This window comes from Sinohyriopsis cumingii, chromosome 13 (assembly GCF_028554795.1).
Source record: "Sinohyriopsis cumingii isolate HCF-2022 chromosome 13, ASM2855479v2, whole genome shotgun sequence".
NCBI lineage: Eukaryota > Metazoa > Mollusca > Bivalvia > Unionida > Unionidae > Sinohyriopsis > Sinohyriopsis cumingii.
The window spans coordinates 33502686-33521780 of record NC_142973.1 but is presented as its reverse complement, the minus strand read 5'-3'; the positions used below and the strand labels follow the sequence as shown (position 1 = coordinate 33521780).

The following is a 19095-nucleotide window of genomic DNA, read 5'->3' as shown; positions in this document are numbered from 1 at the left end:
TGATTGTTCTTTCTTGATACAAATTGTATTTTTAACCAAAAACATGTGATCCAATGTTAACAGGAAAAAAGCGTGCTCCGTTGTTTAAAAAATGACGTGCAGAATTACATTGCATGCAGAATAGGCTGACATGCATGTGTGTATACACCACTCCCTCGATAACTCACGAACCCGCTTATAACGCAGGGTCAGGCGTGGATCCCATTTTTTAAACCAGAAAATACCCCAAAAATTGATCCCTATTTGTTGAACTTGAAGAAAATGGTGATCAAAATTGGTAACAGAAACTTTGATGTATCGCCCGTTTTATCGTCGAAAACAGTAGATATGACCTGGAAATTTTAATCAGCACTATGAAATATCAAATTTAAAAAGAGGTCATACAAATTTTTACATTTTCTTTCCAAATGACATTCCTAGTACACCGTAATTAACGATATGTAATGAAATTTTGATCAATGAAAATGTCACTCATTCCAAGTGGAGGCATTACTTTAATAAATACAAATTAAATCTTTTTTTTTATTTTATCAATTGAAATTTGTGTTCTAGTTCTATGTTTTAGTTCTTTTAAGTGTAATAGTCATAAATGCAGTGTGTCGTCTTGTAAGTAAATGTAAAATGTGTCAATCTACTGTAACAGCTATGTCCACGAGTGTTTCTCTGAGAACCTAATTAAGTGCCAACTGTGTTTTGATAACTGACTTCCGGAAGTATTTGTTGTATTGCACTGAATAAAAAGCTTGCCTCCTTATCACATTAATTATATCTTTTGAATCGAATAAAGGAGGTGGAATAAAAGAAAAGTTAAAAAGCATGAAAATCCTACAAACTTAAAATCTAGTGGGTGAACTCACTTCATTTGATCAATTGAACACTTACAAATGTTATCGTGTGTGTGACATAAAATACTTTAAATTAACCGACTCTTTCATAACTGTGATCATTGGGGCCCCAAGTGGTCGAAAGCGCTCACCGTTACGGATCACTGCCATCTCATCTCTGTCGGCATGGGTTCAAGTCTCGGATTCGGCCAATGTGGGTATGTGAGAAAACTTGGCAGTAGCTTCCTGTGGGTTGATGGTTCTTTCCGGGATTTTCCCGGGTTCTTCCTTCACCATTAATACTGGCCACCATGTATAGCCTATCTTGCGCTGAAAAGTGTCATTAAACCCTACAACAACAATAACAACAAGAACATAACTGTGATCAAAGATAACAAGGCAGCTAAGCAAAATGGATACTTCGTAAAATAAAGAGCTTGATTTCATGGACACTGACCATTGTGGGCAAGTGAGTTCCAGAGAATTCTTGAACTGGCACTTAGGGATATCCTCAAGGACGATAAGAAGTTTCATTATTAATTCCAACTGATTAATTCACAACATCAATATTGTACTAATTGAGCAATATAAAAAGTATGATTTTTCAAAGAATACGATTGTTACACGAAATGTCACGTGTTTTTGAAAAAAAGGAATCTTGTTTTGTGGTGTATCAACAGTTAGTCTTGTTCCCAGCTCTAGGGACTCCCAATTTGGCAAGATAATATTAAACACCACTACAGGAGCCAGTCGCATCAAGAAAACAAAAAGCAGTGCTGTAATACAGATTTTTTTCTTCAATTTTTGGCGGTTCCCGTTGTGTGCAAGTTGTCAGGGAAGAGGGGTGTGTGTGTGTGTGTGTGTGTATATATATATATATATATATATATATATATATATATGTAAAATTTTCACTCATAGTGATTTTGAATGCATTGATTTAATATTCACTCAAATAGTATTGCTTAATAATTTAACAATGGACAATTATAACTTATGGCATCCAGTTGATGACCACGAAGTACTTTTGGTCCCTTCACTCGTTGGATGGTCTAGGAGCCACCATACATGGCCAACACCTCCCATTCTACCAAAGGATCCATCAAGAGCTTCCTGTTAACTGCAGACCCATTGGTCCCAAAGCTTTGTCCCTTTCCATGAGAAATTTTAACCACTTTCTTACTCTGAACAGAGATCACCACCACAAAACCCACCCACTGATTCCTAAGACTACATCCAAGATATTATTTCATTGTCCAAAATCACATCCAAAATCAGCTGAAAATACAATGACTAGTGCTGTGTAGTACATTAGACATCATGTGCAAATGAGCGATATACACTACATGTGCAGGAACGTGAAATGGCTTGTTACATGTTAAACCAATTCATTAGAACTAATGTACGAGATTATCATTATAATATCCAGGTTCCTACATTAATTGGGTATCCAACAAGAATAATCTTAAAGAATTATAAGAACTCTTACATTTTCGCATCCTTTAATACATGCAACATATAAAAGTGTAATAAGTTAAGAAAAACTTGTTAATATGCCATTCTTTACGCTTTTCACCACTCCGGTGGCCTAGTTGTTAGAGCGTCTGCCACAGATGTTTGATCCCCAGCCGAGTCATACCAAAGACTTACAAAAATGGTACTAACAGCTGCCTCGTTTGGCGCTCAGCATTAAGAGGTTAGTGTTAGGACTGGTCTGCCTGGTGTCTGGATAATGTGACTGGGTAGGACATATGCTACATGTCTGCGGCATGATGCCCTAGTGGTAGACATCACTATAAACTGTCACACTGCAGACATCATAGCGATATGACTGAATTTTTTTTAAAGCTATATTTATCTTTAGCTATAGTAAAAATGGAATTTAAGGAAAATTGGAGTTATAAAAGTTTACTGGTATGCGTTGAAGCGTTGATTATGTGGATTGAACACCCATATCAAACACTTAAGTCAACCACACAAGATTAAACAGGTCTGTGATAAATAAATGTACAGTACAGGACCGTTATTGGGCAAAATTCTTTGGGACAAATTGCATTGCATTAGGTTTCATCAGGTAAATGATGCTTTGCTATATGTGCATACAATGTAGTCTTCACTGTTCAAATCTCTGCTAAAGCAGCACTCCATCTCCAATACATTATGAATACGGACACTAATTACAACTTAATTAGTGGAACCAATCTAGTGACATACCTTCCCACAAGTTTGTATAGTTATAACATACTTCACTGAGCTTGGATGGGCAAATTTCTAAGTATGTTGGTGTTACAGGTGTAAATACTTTGTACAGCACAATGACTAGTATTGGCAGGTAGAAACATTAGTACAGTTGGTGCATTTACATGTTTGTTCATAGGTAAATCTGTATGAACAATTTCTGGAAGTATTGTTCTTGTCTTGAATTAGAAATAGAGTAACATATGTATGTTGATATATACTATGTAGGCACTTCTAGTCTGCTCTTCCGTTTCATTTAACTGAAAGAGTTCGTTGAAGTGCAAGAGAAACTAGACAGTCATAACTGCCTGCACATGCAATTTAAACATCATGTGCTGGTTTTAAAACTGTCGTACATGTTTGTCAATTCCACTTTGTGACCTAGTGTATTGGGAGTCGGGGATTTATAACTTCGTATGTATAGAGTATGTTGACCATCTTGTGCTGGTGTATTTGTATCCTAATTACCTCACTAAGTGTTACAGGTGATCACAGGCCTTGACTTTACTGTAGTGTTTGGTAACTGGTAGTGGACTTAACAACAGGCAAGGTCATCACCTGCTTTGAGGCCTTTGAAGATGTACTCTGATAAACACAATATTTCACCAACTGGCCATGTCAACCCCATTTTCAGTTTGGCTAGAATTAGCAGACATTGATTGAAGTGCATCAACTGTTCAATCACATTAATATATGTCACTAGATTATTCTCTATCTCTCTTCGTCATCTGCTTGCTCTGAGGAGTAGATAAGTGAAACTGCGTGGTAAATAAGTGAAACTGAGTGGTAAATATGTGAAACTGAGTGGTAAATATGTGAAACTGAGTGGTAAATATGTGAAACTAGTTTAGTAAATTGCATGATCTGTGGATATGCAAGGTGATGATCCTACTTAAGACATCTCACAGACTGGTGCTGCTATACGAGGTTGGTAGGTTATGTAGATGTATCTTTATGCTAGTCATGAGGCAAATTTAACAATATTGGGTGTATGTATAACTGGAAGGCAATTTGATGAAAATATCAGTTCAAGCTTAAAATGAAATGTTTTTTGATGATGTATATAGAAATAATTAAAACAAATATTAACTTCTCATATTTTGCTTCCATGCAGTTGTCATATCATACATTTAAAGTATAAAATGGAAATTTAAAAAATGTTTCATAGTAGAAGTCTTTCCATATCTTTATAGGATGAAATATTGCATAAAATTATTAATTTCGAGAAAAAAATTTGGAGGTCCCTCTGTAATTCACACCTCGCATATGGTGCGGTCTATGTTTGTGGACCTGTTGTGTGCGAGTTATCAAGGGGGAGGTGCTTCCCATTTTGGAGCTTCATTGGAAAAATAAGAAATATGAAGGTGACCAATTAGAATTGCCATCTATTATGGACCCTCTATCCATCCAAATTGCTTTTGTTTGTTTGTTTGTATTTCAATGATATTACATGTCTGCTACAGGTATGTTTGTCTACCTTAAAATTAGGCATATAAGTTGTTGAAAAAAGTTTTATTTTCTATTAACATTTTCAATCTGCATTAAGTAAAACCCATTCATACAAAATTTATAAATATTATCCTTAATTTAAAATTTTTTCCTTGTTGGGATTTAAATAGCTTCTACTTTGCATGAAATCTTAAAAAAATATCTTCAAATTGTTTCACTGAAAAAGTAAAAAGACTTGTATTCATTGAGTAATGTAATTAGCAAACATACATAGAATTTAAACAATATATTTATTTCCGTATTTCTCTTATTGTTGTAAATATTTCTGTAAAACTGAAATGAATCTCATTGGAATGCTTTAAGATGATAGGAATAATAAAGATGTATGCTTAAATAGCATTCATACTTTCTAACATTTGTGATAATTTTATTACCCGTTTGAAGGGCACTTTCAAGTTTACTCTTTCTGTTTTTATTAACATTGAGAGTTCGTCAGAGTGCTAGAAAAACTGGACTGTCATAACTACCAGCACAGGAGTCCTCACTGTCAAGTTGGCTTTTAACTGACAGACAGTTATTTTTAAATTTATGTTGCTATTTTTCATTCTCTGGAAGTTGCTTATGAAGTCAGAATTATGTTGAAAAGTTCTTGCTTTTTTTCAGGGAAAACTTGTTGACATAGGGAATGTATTGGTCATGTCTTATTGTGGAGGTATAATTTTGTAATGTAGGCTGGTTTAATTTGGATAGCAGTTATACAGTACTGAAGGCTTAATCTAAATTACACCAAGTGTCTGTCCTGCATCAAGCTTTTCCTGGCCAGTGTTTGCATTGTTTTCAATGGTGTCATTAAAGGATTTGCTGCTTCCAGCAGTTAAACCTATACAGCGGACCCGTGGTGGTTGAGTGGTCTAAAACAATTGCCTTTAATTATCACTACCACTGAGAAAGCTTGCCAATATCATCTTGTTGGAAGGTCTTCACTGTAAACTGCCACACTTTAGACATCATAGTGGTATGACTGAAAAATTGTTAAATCTACGTTAAAAATCCCAATCACACACACTCTTCCTGTTGGTTGGTGGTTCTTACCAGGGTTTTCCTGGGTTCTCCCCAACCAGTTATACTGGCTGCCATGTACTTTATAGCTTATCGTGGGCTGAAAATGGCATGAAGCCAACAACAACCACCACCACCATCTAACATAACACACCAGTTATATTAATATTGCCATTTCCATAGGGAACTGTCCTCCATTTGTACTGTCTGCATGGATATAGTATCTGAACCATACTCTACCACTATACGAGGACAGTTCCAAAGGAAAGATTTAGCACATCACATGACTTGCGTGGGAGGACAGTTTCAGGTGAAATAACAGTAATAGATTTATTATATCACCTGATTTCATGTAGGAGGACATTTCCAGGGGCGAAAACAGTAATTGATTTAGTACATGAAATGACTTCATGTAGAAGGATAGTTCCAAGGGAGAGTGCAATAAGTTTTATTTATGTCACAGGACATCTTTTAGAGACGACAGCTCCAAGATAGAAAGCAGTAATAGATTTAGTACATGAAATGACTTCATGTAGAAGGACAGTTTTGAGGGAGATAGCAATAATAGATATATTATATCACATGATTTCATGTAGAAGGACAGTTGCAAAGGAGATGGCAATAATAGATAAAATACATGACATGACTTCATTTAGGACGACAGTAACAAGGGAGAAAGCAATGATGTTTAGTATATCACGTGACTTCATGTAGAAGGAAAGTTTCCAGGGAGAAAGCAATGACAGATTTAGTACATCACATGACTTGATGTAGAGCCATACAAGATTTTTGGTATGTGGCAATAGTGTCTGCTGGAACAGATGCCATATATAGTATTCTACAGTCAAGGGGAAATGCATACTGTCATAAATAAATTCAGGTAGTTGGACAATCATTGGTGCAGAATTATGTTCAAAATAGGTCTTTGGTATGATTTATATTTAATAAGTTGAATTAGAACTGCAGTAACTTTGGTATTATGATGCATATTCAGTAAGCATTTCTAGTCTGCACATCTATTTGACGCAACTGAAAGAATTTGTTGAAGTGCTACAGAAACTAGTGAATCATAACTGCCCACACATAATTCCAACATGTTGTGCAGGTTTTAAAACTCATATTGAATAAAGTGCACTATGCCCAGAGTGTATTGTCATCATTAACTTGTGCCAGTGTAGATGTCCCCATATTGCACCTTTAGTTTAATATCCAGGTGTTGCAAGTACTTCACTGTGGTGTTGTGTATTAACGTGTAATAGATTTATGAAAGGCAGAATAGTTCCCCTCTTTGAGGCCTTTTATTGAATCATGTTCACTGGATAGTCCACCAGATTGTCAGATAGACCCTAATTTTTGTCTGTAATATCATGTGGAATCATTGCCAGTCAAGTGCTGAGTGGAAGTTTCTAGGTCACAGCAGTGTATGTCAGTGCATTTGAAGATGTCAATGAATCCATCATAATCATGGTATTATAGCTATGATATGATGTGCGTGTACACTTGTCCTATATTTGTGCAATGTTGCACACTGTGCAAGGGCTCATGGGTTTCCTACTTTATCATGTGTATGCATCAATTTGTCAAATTAGACTTGTCATATTACCAAACGAGCAATTCCAATTACATTTTTTAAGCTGTTGTAGAATGCAGCATCAAATGAATCCTGGAGTCTGTAAAAATTGTAGATCTACAGTCAAAGTAAACACATGGTTCAATCAGCAAAAATGTGTTGCATTGGCATGTATACATGTATTTGGGTTGCAAGAATTAAACAGACCAGTGGTGGTTGGATGGAATTGCGTGAAAGCTTGGTGTGCAGAGCACTTCACTATGAAAAGCTGTGACAACTTCAGGAAAGACTGGGAGTGACTCTCTTCTTTATCCTGTCCTTGTTCTCTCCAACCCCACTACAATATGTGGAGAAACAAAAGTGCTTGCTGCCATTATACCCAGCCAGCCATAATGGAATATTGCCAGCTGTTGGCATGCCATTCTGTTGATAGCACATTAGACAAAATAAAGCAGGAGTCATGTATACTGAGCTTAAGCTTAGTGGTGGTTGCTCTGAGGGAAAGACGGGTTAGTTGTGATAATCTGAATTGTTGTTAACAAAACCATTTTAGTGCAACCTCATCACAAATACCTCATTTTGTGTTTGCTGTTCTAAGATATTCTGTTATTGAAGTAGAATACAGCTTAAAGGACACTGAGAGGGCACTTCCACGTTTTCTCTTCTGTTTTCAATAACTTTGAGAGATCGTGAAAGTGCCAGACAAATTAGGCAATCATAACTACCAGCATAGTTCTTTGTACTATCCTGGTTTTAAAATTGTCTGACATTATTTGTATTGTCAGTTTTCATTCATTGAAAGATGATTTGAAGTTGGAATTTTGATGTCGACAGATCCTACAATTGATGTTTCTCCATATGTCAGGTAGATAAAAAGTTTTGACTAGTACATTCTCTGAGGAACTGGACATCAGACACGGGAATTTGCAAATATCATGATCATAACTTGTTTTTGAATTTTAATCCACGAAACTGACAAGTAAACACTATAAGAAAGTAAAACTGAAAGGTCACATGGTCTAGTCTACAGATTGTTTCTTTTTCAGAAAGTCAGTAAACATGTTGCCAAGTAAGCTTACTTCAAAGACTTGGCAACATCTTAATTCAAAGACGACCACTGTATTTCTTGTAATTTTTCATACATGAAGAAATAGATTTTTGTCAAAGTGCAAAAAACTGTGTAAGATAAGTAATTTTCATTGTGTATGAAAAAAATCAAGGACCCAGCATACGAGATGAACTCGAAAATATCTACGTGACTATCAGTATGACTTTTATGTGCATCGGGCTTAATTGTGCTGAAGTAACGTGCACCAAGTCTGTTTGAATTTACTTGGACACAAATGATAAAAGTACCAATTTCTCTACAAAGGGATAGCTTACGTATGATTTTAAAACAGGACTGGCTCTTTCTTTGGCAGACTTGCACAGTTAGATATGGGAAGATATGTTCACACTTCTAAGCATTATCTGGATATATTATTTGTGCAGCTGTCTGAGATGAAAAGAGATGGCTTATGTGAGTGTTCTGATGAATAGGGAATATAACAAAGCATAATGTGGCAATTGTTACTAACACCTGAAGTGAAACTTTGCCAATGGCGCCATTACAGAAAAGTTTTTTAAATATTGAATTACCCTTCATTCAAATGAAGTGAGATCAATTCTCGTAGATGAACCAAGTTACTGATATATATATATATATATATATATATATAATTTCAAAAACACTACTTACTACTTACCGTACTATCACACATGGCAACTTGTTTTTGCTGATACACTCCTGCTTTTCCCGTCATCTTTTCACTTCATCTAGATAATGAATTTCTTTGACACTCTCCCTCTGTAATGATAAAAACTGCATCACATTCAAATTTTACATGGAGACACTTTTGAGTTAATTGACTGTGACTGGAGTACAGTGAATACCAGTGGAAAAAAATGTTTGCACCTCGATTCATATGCTATTCTTTTAAATAATGCCTTCTTCGTAAGACAAGCATTTAATTTTCATGCATAGTGCAGTCTCTCTTAATACACTTCATTGGCTACTTAAAGCATGACGATCATTGTTTGGTTAGAAAACACCTGGCTGCTGACTGTACAACATGTGACCAATATATACATGACATTTAAATAGGAAGTTTTTTAGGGGGAAATTGGAATGGCCATTGTGACCAGGTGATCATGATTAAAAAGTGACCATTGGGACAGGTTTGACTACATTTATCTTATTTCCCATTATGAACAGATAATGACATTTTAACTTGATTTGTGAATATTGGATGATCAGCCTGGTTAGCAAAGCCAAGTCCTACCTTGCCATTGTCTATTTCCATATATTTTTACCATATTGAAAAAAGATAGATTCATAAATCTGGTCACATTCAAGAGAGCTGACAAGTATGTGGAGTAAAGAGGGAGTGCTGTATATATGAATAACATATCTTGATTGACCATAATACATTGTACTGGGTGGGGATCCATTGTAATTGGGAATTCCATAAGGGAATTGTCTCGACAGGGAGTATGGCTTACATGTAACCAAATACACTTATAAAATCTTGATTTCTTGCACAGGCCTTGGGCATTCATCCAACATAGCACCTGCTGTTTCTTGTGGCAACCTTTACTTATCAGTGTGTAACATTGTCTTGTTTAGCCACATTGTTTGTTCTCTGACATCCAATTTTTAGCCACTATTGACTGGCTGTACCTCTTGTCAACAAATAGTTGAGCTTTGAAGATTGATTTACCAAAACTTTGGTACAGTAATATTACTGTTGGAAGGTCAGAGGTCAGGGTTAGTGTTGAAAATGTTGTGGTTCATTGTGAGAGTGTTACAGGGGAGTGACAGAAATATGCATCATTTGAGATCATTAATTTTGTCTTGTGTTCTTACTTCCAGACATAGATTCCATCACAGAAGAGAAACTGACAAAAATACGAGAGTATGTTCACACTCATTTGACAGCTACACACCACACCTGTGATGACCATAAGGAACAGTACAGAGCACAATTCACGGCCCGGAAGAAAAACAAGGTATTTGAAAGTTCACACTTGGGCAACTGTTTGTTATTTGTACAGTATATAATCACAATTTATAAAATTTGCACTCAGTGGATGAGATGTTTCATATGATCTTTGAGGTGCAGGGAATGTAAGAAAGCAGTGAAAAGTAAATACCTGGGTTGAGTGATTACTTGATCTTTATGGGTCCAGAAATCAGGATCAAACATTGTACGTGTCTGACTTCTGGTGCCCATGGGCTACTAAAATGTCATATCTGGGCTACCATGTGATGCATTAAAACGTACATCATTATGATTTTGATGGAATCATTTAATTTTCAACCTTAATTATGCAGCTACATCACTTTTCAGTTCTTTTCCATTCAGTTAAAACACCAGCTGTTATTCATTGTAAAAGTGTATTTGAGTACATGTATCACAAAAGCAATTAAATGTTGACCAGTTAAAAATAACATCAGCTTGATGCACTAATTTGCCCTTGAGTTCATAAAAGGTTTTGAAATGAACACTGATGCATACAGGTTACACTTAAGAAAGAAGAAACAATGTTGCAGAAATTTAGAACTTGTTGGCAAGACATCAACATGGAGAAATTGAGATGCCCACACTATAACTTTATATACACATACTAGGCATGAAAAGACACATTTTGATGTAGTTGCATTGACCATGGGAATTCATCCCTGCAATGTTTTGCAAACACAGAAAGCTAATTGTGTTTTGATATTTCTAGAAGCAGAAAACACAAGACAGAAGAACACCATCAAAAGTGCCCAAACAGAGGCAGAAGAAAGAGTACAGACAAAGACTGAAAGAAAGGAGGAGTGGGCTGTTTGTGAGGGAAGAGGTCTTGTCCATTTCAACATGTGAATCACACCATGAAGATATAGATGTGTTAGGATGACAAATAATGATAAGGTGTTCAATAATTCTGCCATGATTGTCTTGAAGCATTCAAAGCATGAATGTTCGAAGATGACCACGACCATCCCTAAATAAATAATAAAACTACTGTCAGTTTCATTTCATCATTATTTACACCATTCCTATTTTTTACTGATATTCATAATAAACCACTTGAAAGAAGAAATCACTAAATAACATTACCAGCATAATCATGCTATCCAACTTAATTGCTGCATGTTCATATCTTGTTTACAGAGTACCTGTTACATTCTGACAATTTAATCTGAAAGAAATTTGAAGTATCTATCTATGTTAAGGTTCATGTCTTCCAAGTATACAATAGTCATTTTCATTGGCTGACAGAAATCTCTTGCAGATTTCGATTATCTTGGTTCCCAATCTACAGCACATGGTAGATGATCATTGATAGAGATGCAAATGTGTCAGCCCTTACAATTTGTAGTTAATTCTTACTGAAATGATCCTTAAATTACGGATTTTAAGGACCGATGCTAATTATAAAGAAATATATAAAGAAATACCATGGTTATGTACTGGCAGCCAAAATTTCAACTTAGAAATTCTGTGTGGATTTTATAACCAATAGATAGATCTTTATAAAACTAAAAGAACAAAACAAAGATTACATGTCTACCTTGTCTGGTTCAAAAGTTATGGGTAAAAATATTCTTCATAAAATGCAGAGATTTTCTTCAAATTTGTCAAATTGCATAAATGGCCAAATTAAGTAGTTGATATTATCGAAACTAATTGCAGTTTAAGCCTGGAACTTTCCAGATCTCTTACATTCTATACAGAGACATTGCTCAATTTTTTTGGGAACTCAATTATCGGAAATAACAATGTAGCAGACCCCCCAAATTAACGATCTTCACTAAACTGGTCAGCGGCAAATACAGCCGCAAATATTAAAAATTCAATATCTTGGCCATTTATTTATCAATTTTTAAAATTTAAGGTGTATTGTGTTCAGATTGCTGTAATCTATCTAATGATTCTATATTCCGTGGATTTAAAAGAATTTTAAAAAAAAACATCTCCCTACCCCCTGGGCAGAACTTACATGACGTCAACATACAACCACACAATAAAGTAAAATCTGCACAACCAATAAAAAAATTTTATTGAAACATAAAAATTCATGTTATATAACAAATTCAATATCAAAATGTCATGTCTGTTTGGAAAATCCCCAGTCAGCTTTGCATAATATCAAAATCGCAATAAAACAAATACTGCAGGAAAACTTTAAGAAACAACAAAACATCTGATTCAGAAATTGATTCAAAATTTGCTTCTGCAGCAGCTGTCAGCGCATGATGTATCTCCTTCTGCAAATTTGTATGCCTAAAATCATCTTGACATGAGGCTGAGCAAATCTTTTTCAAAAAGTTCTTTAATTTGATCAGAAGTGACCGGAAATTTACTTTTAAGCTGATGGAGCTGGATCAAAAAACTTGAAGGTGATGACATCTTGCTCTTGATGCTCAAGGGCTATTTTTCTCCTTTGCCCTTTTTTATCAACCATGTAGACATACGGTGGAAGTCTTCATTCTCTGTAAAAGTGCAAAACAGCACAGTTAATAATTTATAAGACCTGTATCAGTGCAAGATTTGGGAAACTGATTTTTTTTCTTCCACAGTTTGAAACTTAAACATTGTAAACAAAAATTATCAAACTTTTAATATTTTTTTTGTGTATATTCTAGATTCAGATCTTCAGCTGGTAGAATTTTAAATGTTTAACTTTGTGAGCATATTTTGTTTTATTTTACTTTACCAAAAAACGTTTTGATATATTTATACATAATACCAAATCATGACATTGAATGATTGATTGCTAGATTGGGAGGATGGAAATGTGTTTTTTATTTATTTTTATAGCAAAGAAACAGACAGACATACAGAGATTAATTACTATTTGTGTATGATAACAGTATAAAAGTGTTGATTTCCCAGAGAGACCAACTAAAAATAACAACGAAACTTCAACCAAGAAAAATATTTGGATGAAAACAACAGAACGAAGAAATACATCTTAACAGAAACCTACTTCCGGTTTATAAACGTCCAATAACTGTGAGGAAATGAGCAAAAAAAACAAAATATTTATGAACAGAATGATTAATTATTCACTCATTTTACTAATTCATCGAATCAATATAGGTAGTTACTATTTATTAAAATTAAATCACTCTCGCAGTCTCGGAATGCAAGATAGGTTAACATACGGTAATTGTGAACTTCCTGTCGCAGTATACACGCATTTTATAGAAGAGTATCTTATTTAATCCATTAAAATTAAAATAAAAGAAATGCATAAAAATATTCATGAATGTTTGGAAAAGCAAGAAAAACAATACTTACCAATGTGCTTTGCAATTTCTCACAAACGAGACCAAAATCTGGACCATCTGTCGATGAGAGGTCAGCCATTTCATTCGAAATCACCTCACAGGGCGTGACTCGAGATATTTGAATATGACCTTACGGTTTACACGCTTGCGATTGGCTGCCTTTAATAAGATCTCGAAGCCATGCATATCATTAAATTCAGCGAAAATTGGGCTTTCCAGCGCATATAGGTATCATATATCAATTTTTAAAAATGGCCGAGATATTTAGCCGGAAAAATGAACCTATTTTTTTAATGCTTACCAAGAAAAGTTAATTTAAACATACATATTTCAAACTTATATGAAAATAAAGGTTGTTCCCTGCTCTACCATGTGGTGCTATTTTTAGGTGTTGACCCGGTGACTTCGGAGTTTAAATGGAATTTCCCTAGCGAAGGCAATATTTCTTGCTTTCACTGCGAGGCGCTCAGCTGACCGAATCGTGCCCAACAATGAAACTGTTTTTTTAGATGAAAATTACTGTTCATTCTCTTATTTTTATCAACAAACCAAACAGTTAAAAAGAGCAAGAAATGAACTTTATTTCAGCATAAATTGTAATATTGGTGGTTCATCTAACAATGACGATATAGCTGGTAGAAGATGATCGTTTTTACGTTGCTCTGTCGAAAGTGCTACACGTCTTAAGGGAGGCTGCCAGTACATACCATGGTTGTAAACTCTGGATATTGGCTTGTCCATTTTTGATCAGGATCCAGGTTTCATATTATGTTAGGTGTAGTTGGTTAGGAAATCGGACTAACTTTACAATAGAACCTCGGGTGCTTGAATATGCCCAGTGGCCTAGTGGTTAGAGCGTATGCCTCAGATGTGGGAGGTTGTGGGTTCGATCCCTGGCTGAGTCATACCAAAGACTTACAGAAATGGTACTAAAAGCTGCCTCGCATGGCTGTCAGCATTAAGAGGTTAGTGTTAGGACTGGTCGGCTTGGTGTCAGGATAATGTGACTGGGTGGGACATCATGCTACATGTCTGTGGCATGATGCCTCAGTGCTAGACATCACTATAAATTGCCACATTGCAAACATCATAGTGATATGACTGAAAAAATTATTAAAGCTACGTTAAAAATCCAAATCACATACACATACACTGAATCTGCCCAAGTCTTATATGCAAGTCATATACTAAATGCCTGTATGAACAAGCTGTTGCTTGTAGCATTTTCCTTAAATGTCCAGCAAACATAAGTCTTGAGGACCAAAGGGACCATCAGCCTGTTAATAAGTTAAAACGAGCACAAATAAAAAGGGATATTCATATTCTTTAAAAAGAAACAGCAGGAAAGGCAGACAGTTGTGTGTATTGAACATAGTCATGTTAATTGGTGTATATCTCAAGGTGGGATAGATGACTGCCATCACCATTTGGACCTACAAATTCTGAAACTGTACTGGAGGTAATTAAGGTCTAAGTGTTCTTTACAAATTTCTAGTGCAACATTATATCACTTCTGACATTTTCTAATGCGTGTTTTCCATGTCAACAATTGTGGTACATGATAATATTTCATTATATATTACTTACAGTTGGTCTAAGTTAAATATTTTTTGCTTTACTGAGGTCATATTAGAGTTGGCAAGTTTGGAAAATTTAAAGAAACAAAAATGAAATCTTGACAAACCACTGCTGCATTTATTTCCAAAGTAACCTAGATTTAGGAAAGCATGTTAACTCTTCACATGTAAAGTAAATTCTAGATGGAAATGCTTGCATGAGCAGTACAGAAAGCAATAGACTGTTAATAATCACAGGCATTTGTGTCGTGAATTTAATAATTTCTGCAACAAATATTTACATTGTAGCAGCATATACATTTCCTTGTCCACTACAATAACCATCCCTTGAAAAGTGGACAGCTAATTTAGCAGAAACGAGAATGGTAGAAAACCATGCTGTGGTCGAAGTCTACAGTAATGGTCTAAGGAGTCGCATCATCTAATGGTGAAAGAGTGTTGCAGAAGTTAATAAATCCATGACATTAGTGCTAGTTGTTAGAGTGTTTGAATTGCTTGAATAAACAAGAAACCTATAGTATATTTTGTGATCCATTTTTTTCCTCCTCTAAATGACCCCTCTTGTTGACCTGGTTGAACATTGTTGGAATGAATGCTGATTTATGTGTCAGTAAGCTGCATTTGTTAGTAGAGCATTGGACTCGTAATTCAAGGGTTTCAGGTTTGATATCCACCCAGGCCAGACCACTTTGGCTGTCTCATGTAATTGGGAAAGGCAATTTGTTCCCATTTCCTTGGCATAATGTAGTGGTACAAAAGTACTGTTTAAACCATAAAAAACAAGTTATCTCTATTTGTCTATGAAAAATTTGAGGTATCACCCATTTACAGTTTTGTTTGATACAAACTTGGGATTATACAACCTGATTGAGAAAGTCTGTCGAGTTCATTTTAAAGGAAGTGTACAGTCTTTCCATTCAGGTCCCTCAATCGGTCCTTCTGCAACATTCATATATTCCTGACATTAATGATATCGACTACTCATTGATAGTGCTAGAAGAAAAGCTGACAAGACTTGGGAAATGTTCATCTCATGCCAGTCATGATCTGAAACAGTGTGTTTAATATTGGATACACAATATTGTAGGTTCTTTTATTTAAAGATGAAGAAAAATATGTCATTGAAAGACAGATATTCAAAAACATGTCCACTTTTTATGTTGTAAGGCAAGATGTGATTTTTTGCCATTCATCTGTTTATTTCATTTCTGCATAATAACTTGAGCCATTCACCATCTTTTGCCATCCATTCATCTGTTCCCTATTTGGTTTCTGCATTTGGGGTAAAGATGCCAGCTGATTTTGGTGTTCGAAGGTCAAGGCAACAGTAAATGAAAGAAGAAAAGTTTCCACACAAAATTTGAACTACTTCACAAAGCAGGACCTAACTGGGCTGGCCTGCATATTGTGTAAGGATGAATCCTATTGATGTTTGGATCAAGGTCAAGCTCATTGTGACAGATGGACGAAAAATGTGTTCCATGCAATAACATGGTTCAGTCTCTCAGATCTGGACCCAACTTTGTGGTTGATTTGCATTTGGGTTAAGGAAGAGGTCTGTCTAGCATGGGGTCAAATCTGGACCAAACTTTGTGGTTGATTTGTATTTGGGTTAAGGAGAAGGTCAAAGTAATTGAGATGCACAGGTCAGTGATGTCTAGACTCAACTGGGCAGTAATGTCCAGACTCAACTTTGCCTTCCTCACCATATTAAATATATTAGAATGTATATCACACACTTCTTTAAAATACTTTTTTGCCATATAATGCATGTTTTATAAAAACAATTTTTTTTAAATTGATGTATATTTTAACTGGAGTGCTGTTGTGACCCTTAACACCATTTCTGGAAGAACCCTTACCTGGCCCACTTAATATTTGGGACACAGTCATTATATGCTTCCCTTCTCTTGGTTCTACAGCTGTCCCACGGTTGCCTATGGGTGAGGCTAAAGAATTTTATTGGGGACACATTTGGATTACAAAAACAGTTTGTACATTTACCATGACCCATTAATCAGTTCACTTGATATATAATATCCCTAAAACTTTCAGTCTTTAACACTTCTGTCCCATGGTTCTTCCCAGGTTGTGCATATCGGGGTTGAGAATTACAGTAGGGGCACATTTTTGGTTTTCATTTTTTTTTTTTTTTACTGCTTAAATTTCCTTTTCATATTCAACCTTTTTTTGAATATAATATTGCATACTTCCCTTTTGTCAGTACCACTCCAGCTCTTGGGTTTCTGACATTAGGTGGGACAATGGAATTTAGAATCATATTAGGGACATGTATTGCTGTACTGCTCGTGGAACAGTGACCTTATTGACATGGCATTTTCAACAAAAGATGCGAAATCTAGTCAAAATGAAATTTATAGTGATCTGAAATCCATATTAGTCACCATGGCAGCAATCTTGAAAATATTGGTATTCTATTCCTAAACAGAAAGTCATATTCACATGGCACATATATATATATATATATATATATATATATATATATATATATATATATATATATATATATATATATATATATATATATGACGGTACTCTTTATTACAAGGTTTGCAGTAACAACTAGTTTTTGTTGTTGTTGTTGTTGTTGTGGGGTTTAACGCCATTTTTCAGCACGATAGGCTATACATGGCGGCCAGTATTAATGGTGGAGGAAGAACCCGGAAAACCCCGGAAAGAACCACCGACCCACGAGAAGCTACTGGCAAGCTTTCTCACATGCCCACATTGGCTGAATCTTAGACTCGAACCGCCGCAGACAGAGGTGAGATGGCAGTGATCCGTAACGAAGAGCGCTTTAGACCACTCGGCCACTCGGGGCCCCACTAGTTTTTGTAAAACTCAGATGCGTTTATCTTCATCTCATTTAGAGCTTGTGTTGGGCACAATTTACTTTTTTTTTTATACAAGTTTTGGAAGGATTTTTGTGCAACTCTAATTTTACCACTGTCATGTTGTGACATAATTTTTAAAACATTGCTAAGTTAGAAAATAACCATAAACTCGTGTTTACATTCGACTAAAAATCGTTGCAAATGTAAAGAGGTGAAAACAAAACAGCAGAAACGAATGGTCGACGAAATGCCTGAAAAGTTAACTTTACAGAAAAGAGAGTTCCTTTTGAATTGAACTTGGTAAACATTATAGAAAATGTTTACAGGAATGTAAAAAAAAATGCCGAAATGGATAGCTTAAAACAAAAACAAGGAAACATTCTGAGCAAAGCAAACATGTTTGCTAGAGATGCACAAGTTTGATTAACTGGAAGAAAATGCAGTATTTAATTTGTTGTGGTATGTATCGTTCTTATAGGTTTAGTATTGATGTTTACAAAGAGTACAGCTGCCTTAGTTCTAAAAGTTGTTAAAAACCAACCAGCAAATATGCAGCTGTCTTATAAAATCGTTAAAAAGCACCAGTTCAAGTAGAACTGTCTCTGTTCTAAAACCTGTTAAAGACCAACCAGTTAAAGTAATTACTGTATCAAAAGAACTTTTGTTAGGTTTAGTTGGAATTGGCATTGTATTTAAGGTATAATATCCACCACATAACCACATGAAAATCAAAAAACTTTGTTTCTTTTTGTAATATACCAAGATGTTCCTGGCCAAACTTCTATTGAGTTATGTTGGCACCCTATGACTCCGTTCCAACAGATGCTGGTAAAGAGTTGGAGGTGTCACCCTGTTTTTCGTTTCTAAAGGTCATGGTTTGTGATTTATGTTTTCCCCGTCCTCCCAATTTTGGATTTCATGTGTGGATTGTTTTTTATTTTTTTCTCCTCCATCCTGGTTGCTCTTTGTTAGTGTTCCTAAGGTTTCCTAGCATTATATGTTACTGTCTTCTTGTTTTTGGTGGGCTTTACATACAGGCAGGACCTGCATGGACTCTATTAAGACAGTCCCTTCCCTCGACTTTGTCCAGCAGGCCATATCTGTTAGCTGGCTGGCATAATCTGGTGGGTTGTCGTTTATTTTGTGTTCTGTTGAGGGGGTATTGGTTACAGAAATGTTGACTGAGATTCACTTGGGATAA

The 19095-nt window shown here is 35.4% G+C and overlaps 1 protein-coding gene across 4 annotated transcripts in view; it reads left to right on the top strand.

Moving 5' to 3' along the window:
• Positions 1-11190, top strand: part of LOC149785172 (protein FAM199X-like) — a 43610-nt gene extending 32420 nt beyond the window's left edge. For all 4 annotated transcript variants that reach the window (XM_089978964.1, XM_089978963.1, XM_089978965.1 and 1 more), the window contains exons 6-7: positions 10052-10188; positions 10912-11190. In XM_089978964.1, the coding sequence (XP_089835090.1) occupies positions 10052-10188; positions 10912-11082 (308 nt within the window). In that variant the 3' untranslated portion in view covers positions 11083-11190. The remainder of the gene's footprint in view (positions 1-10051; positions 10189-10911) is intronic.
• The last annotated feature ends 7905 nt before the right edge of the window (positions 11191-19095 follow it).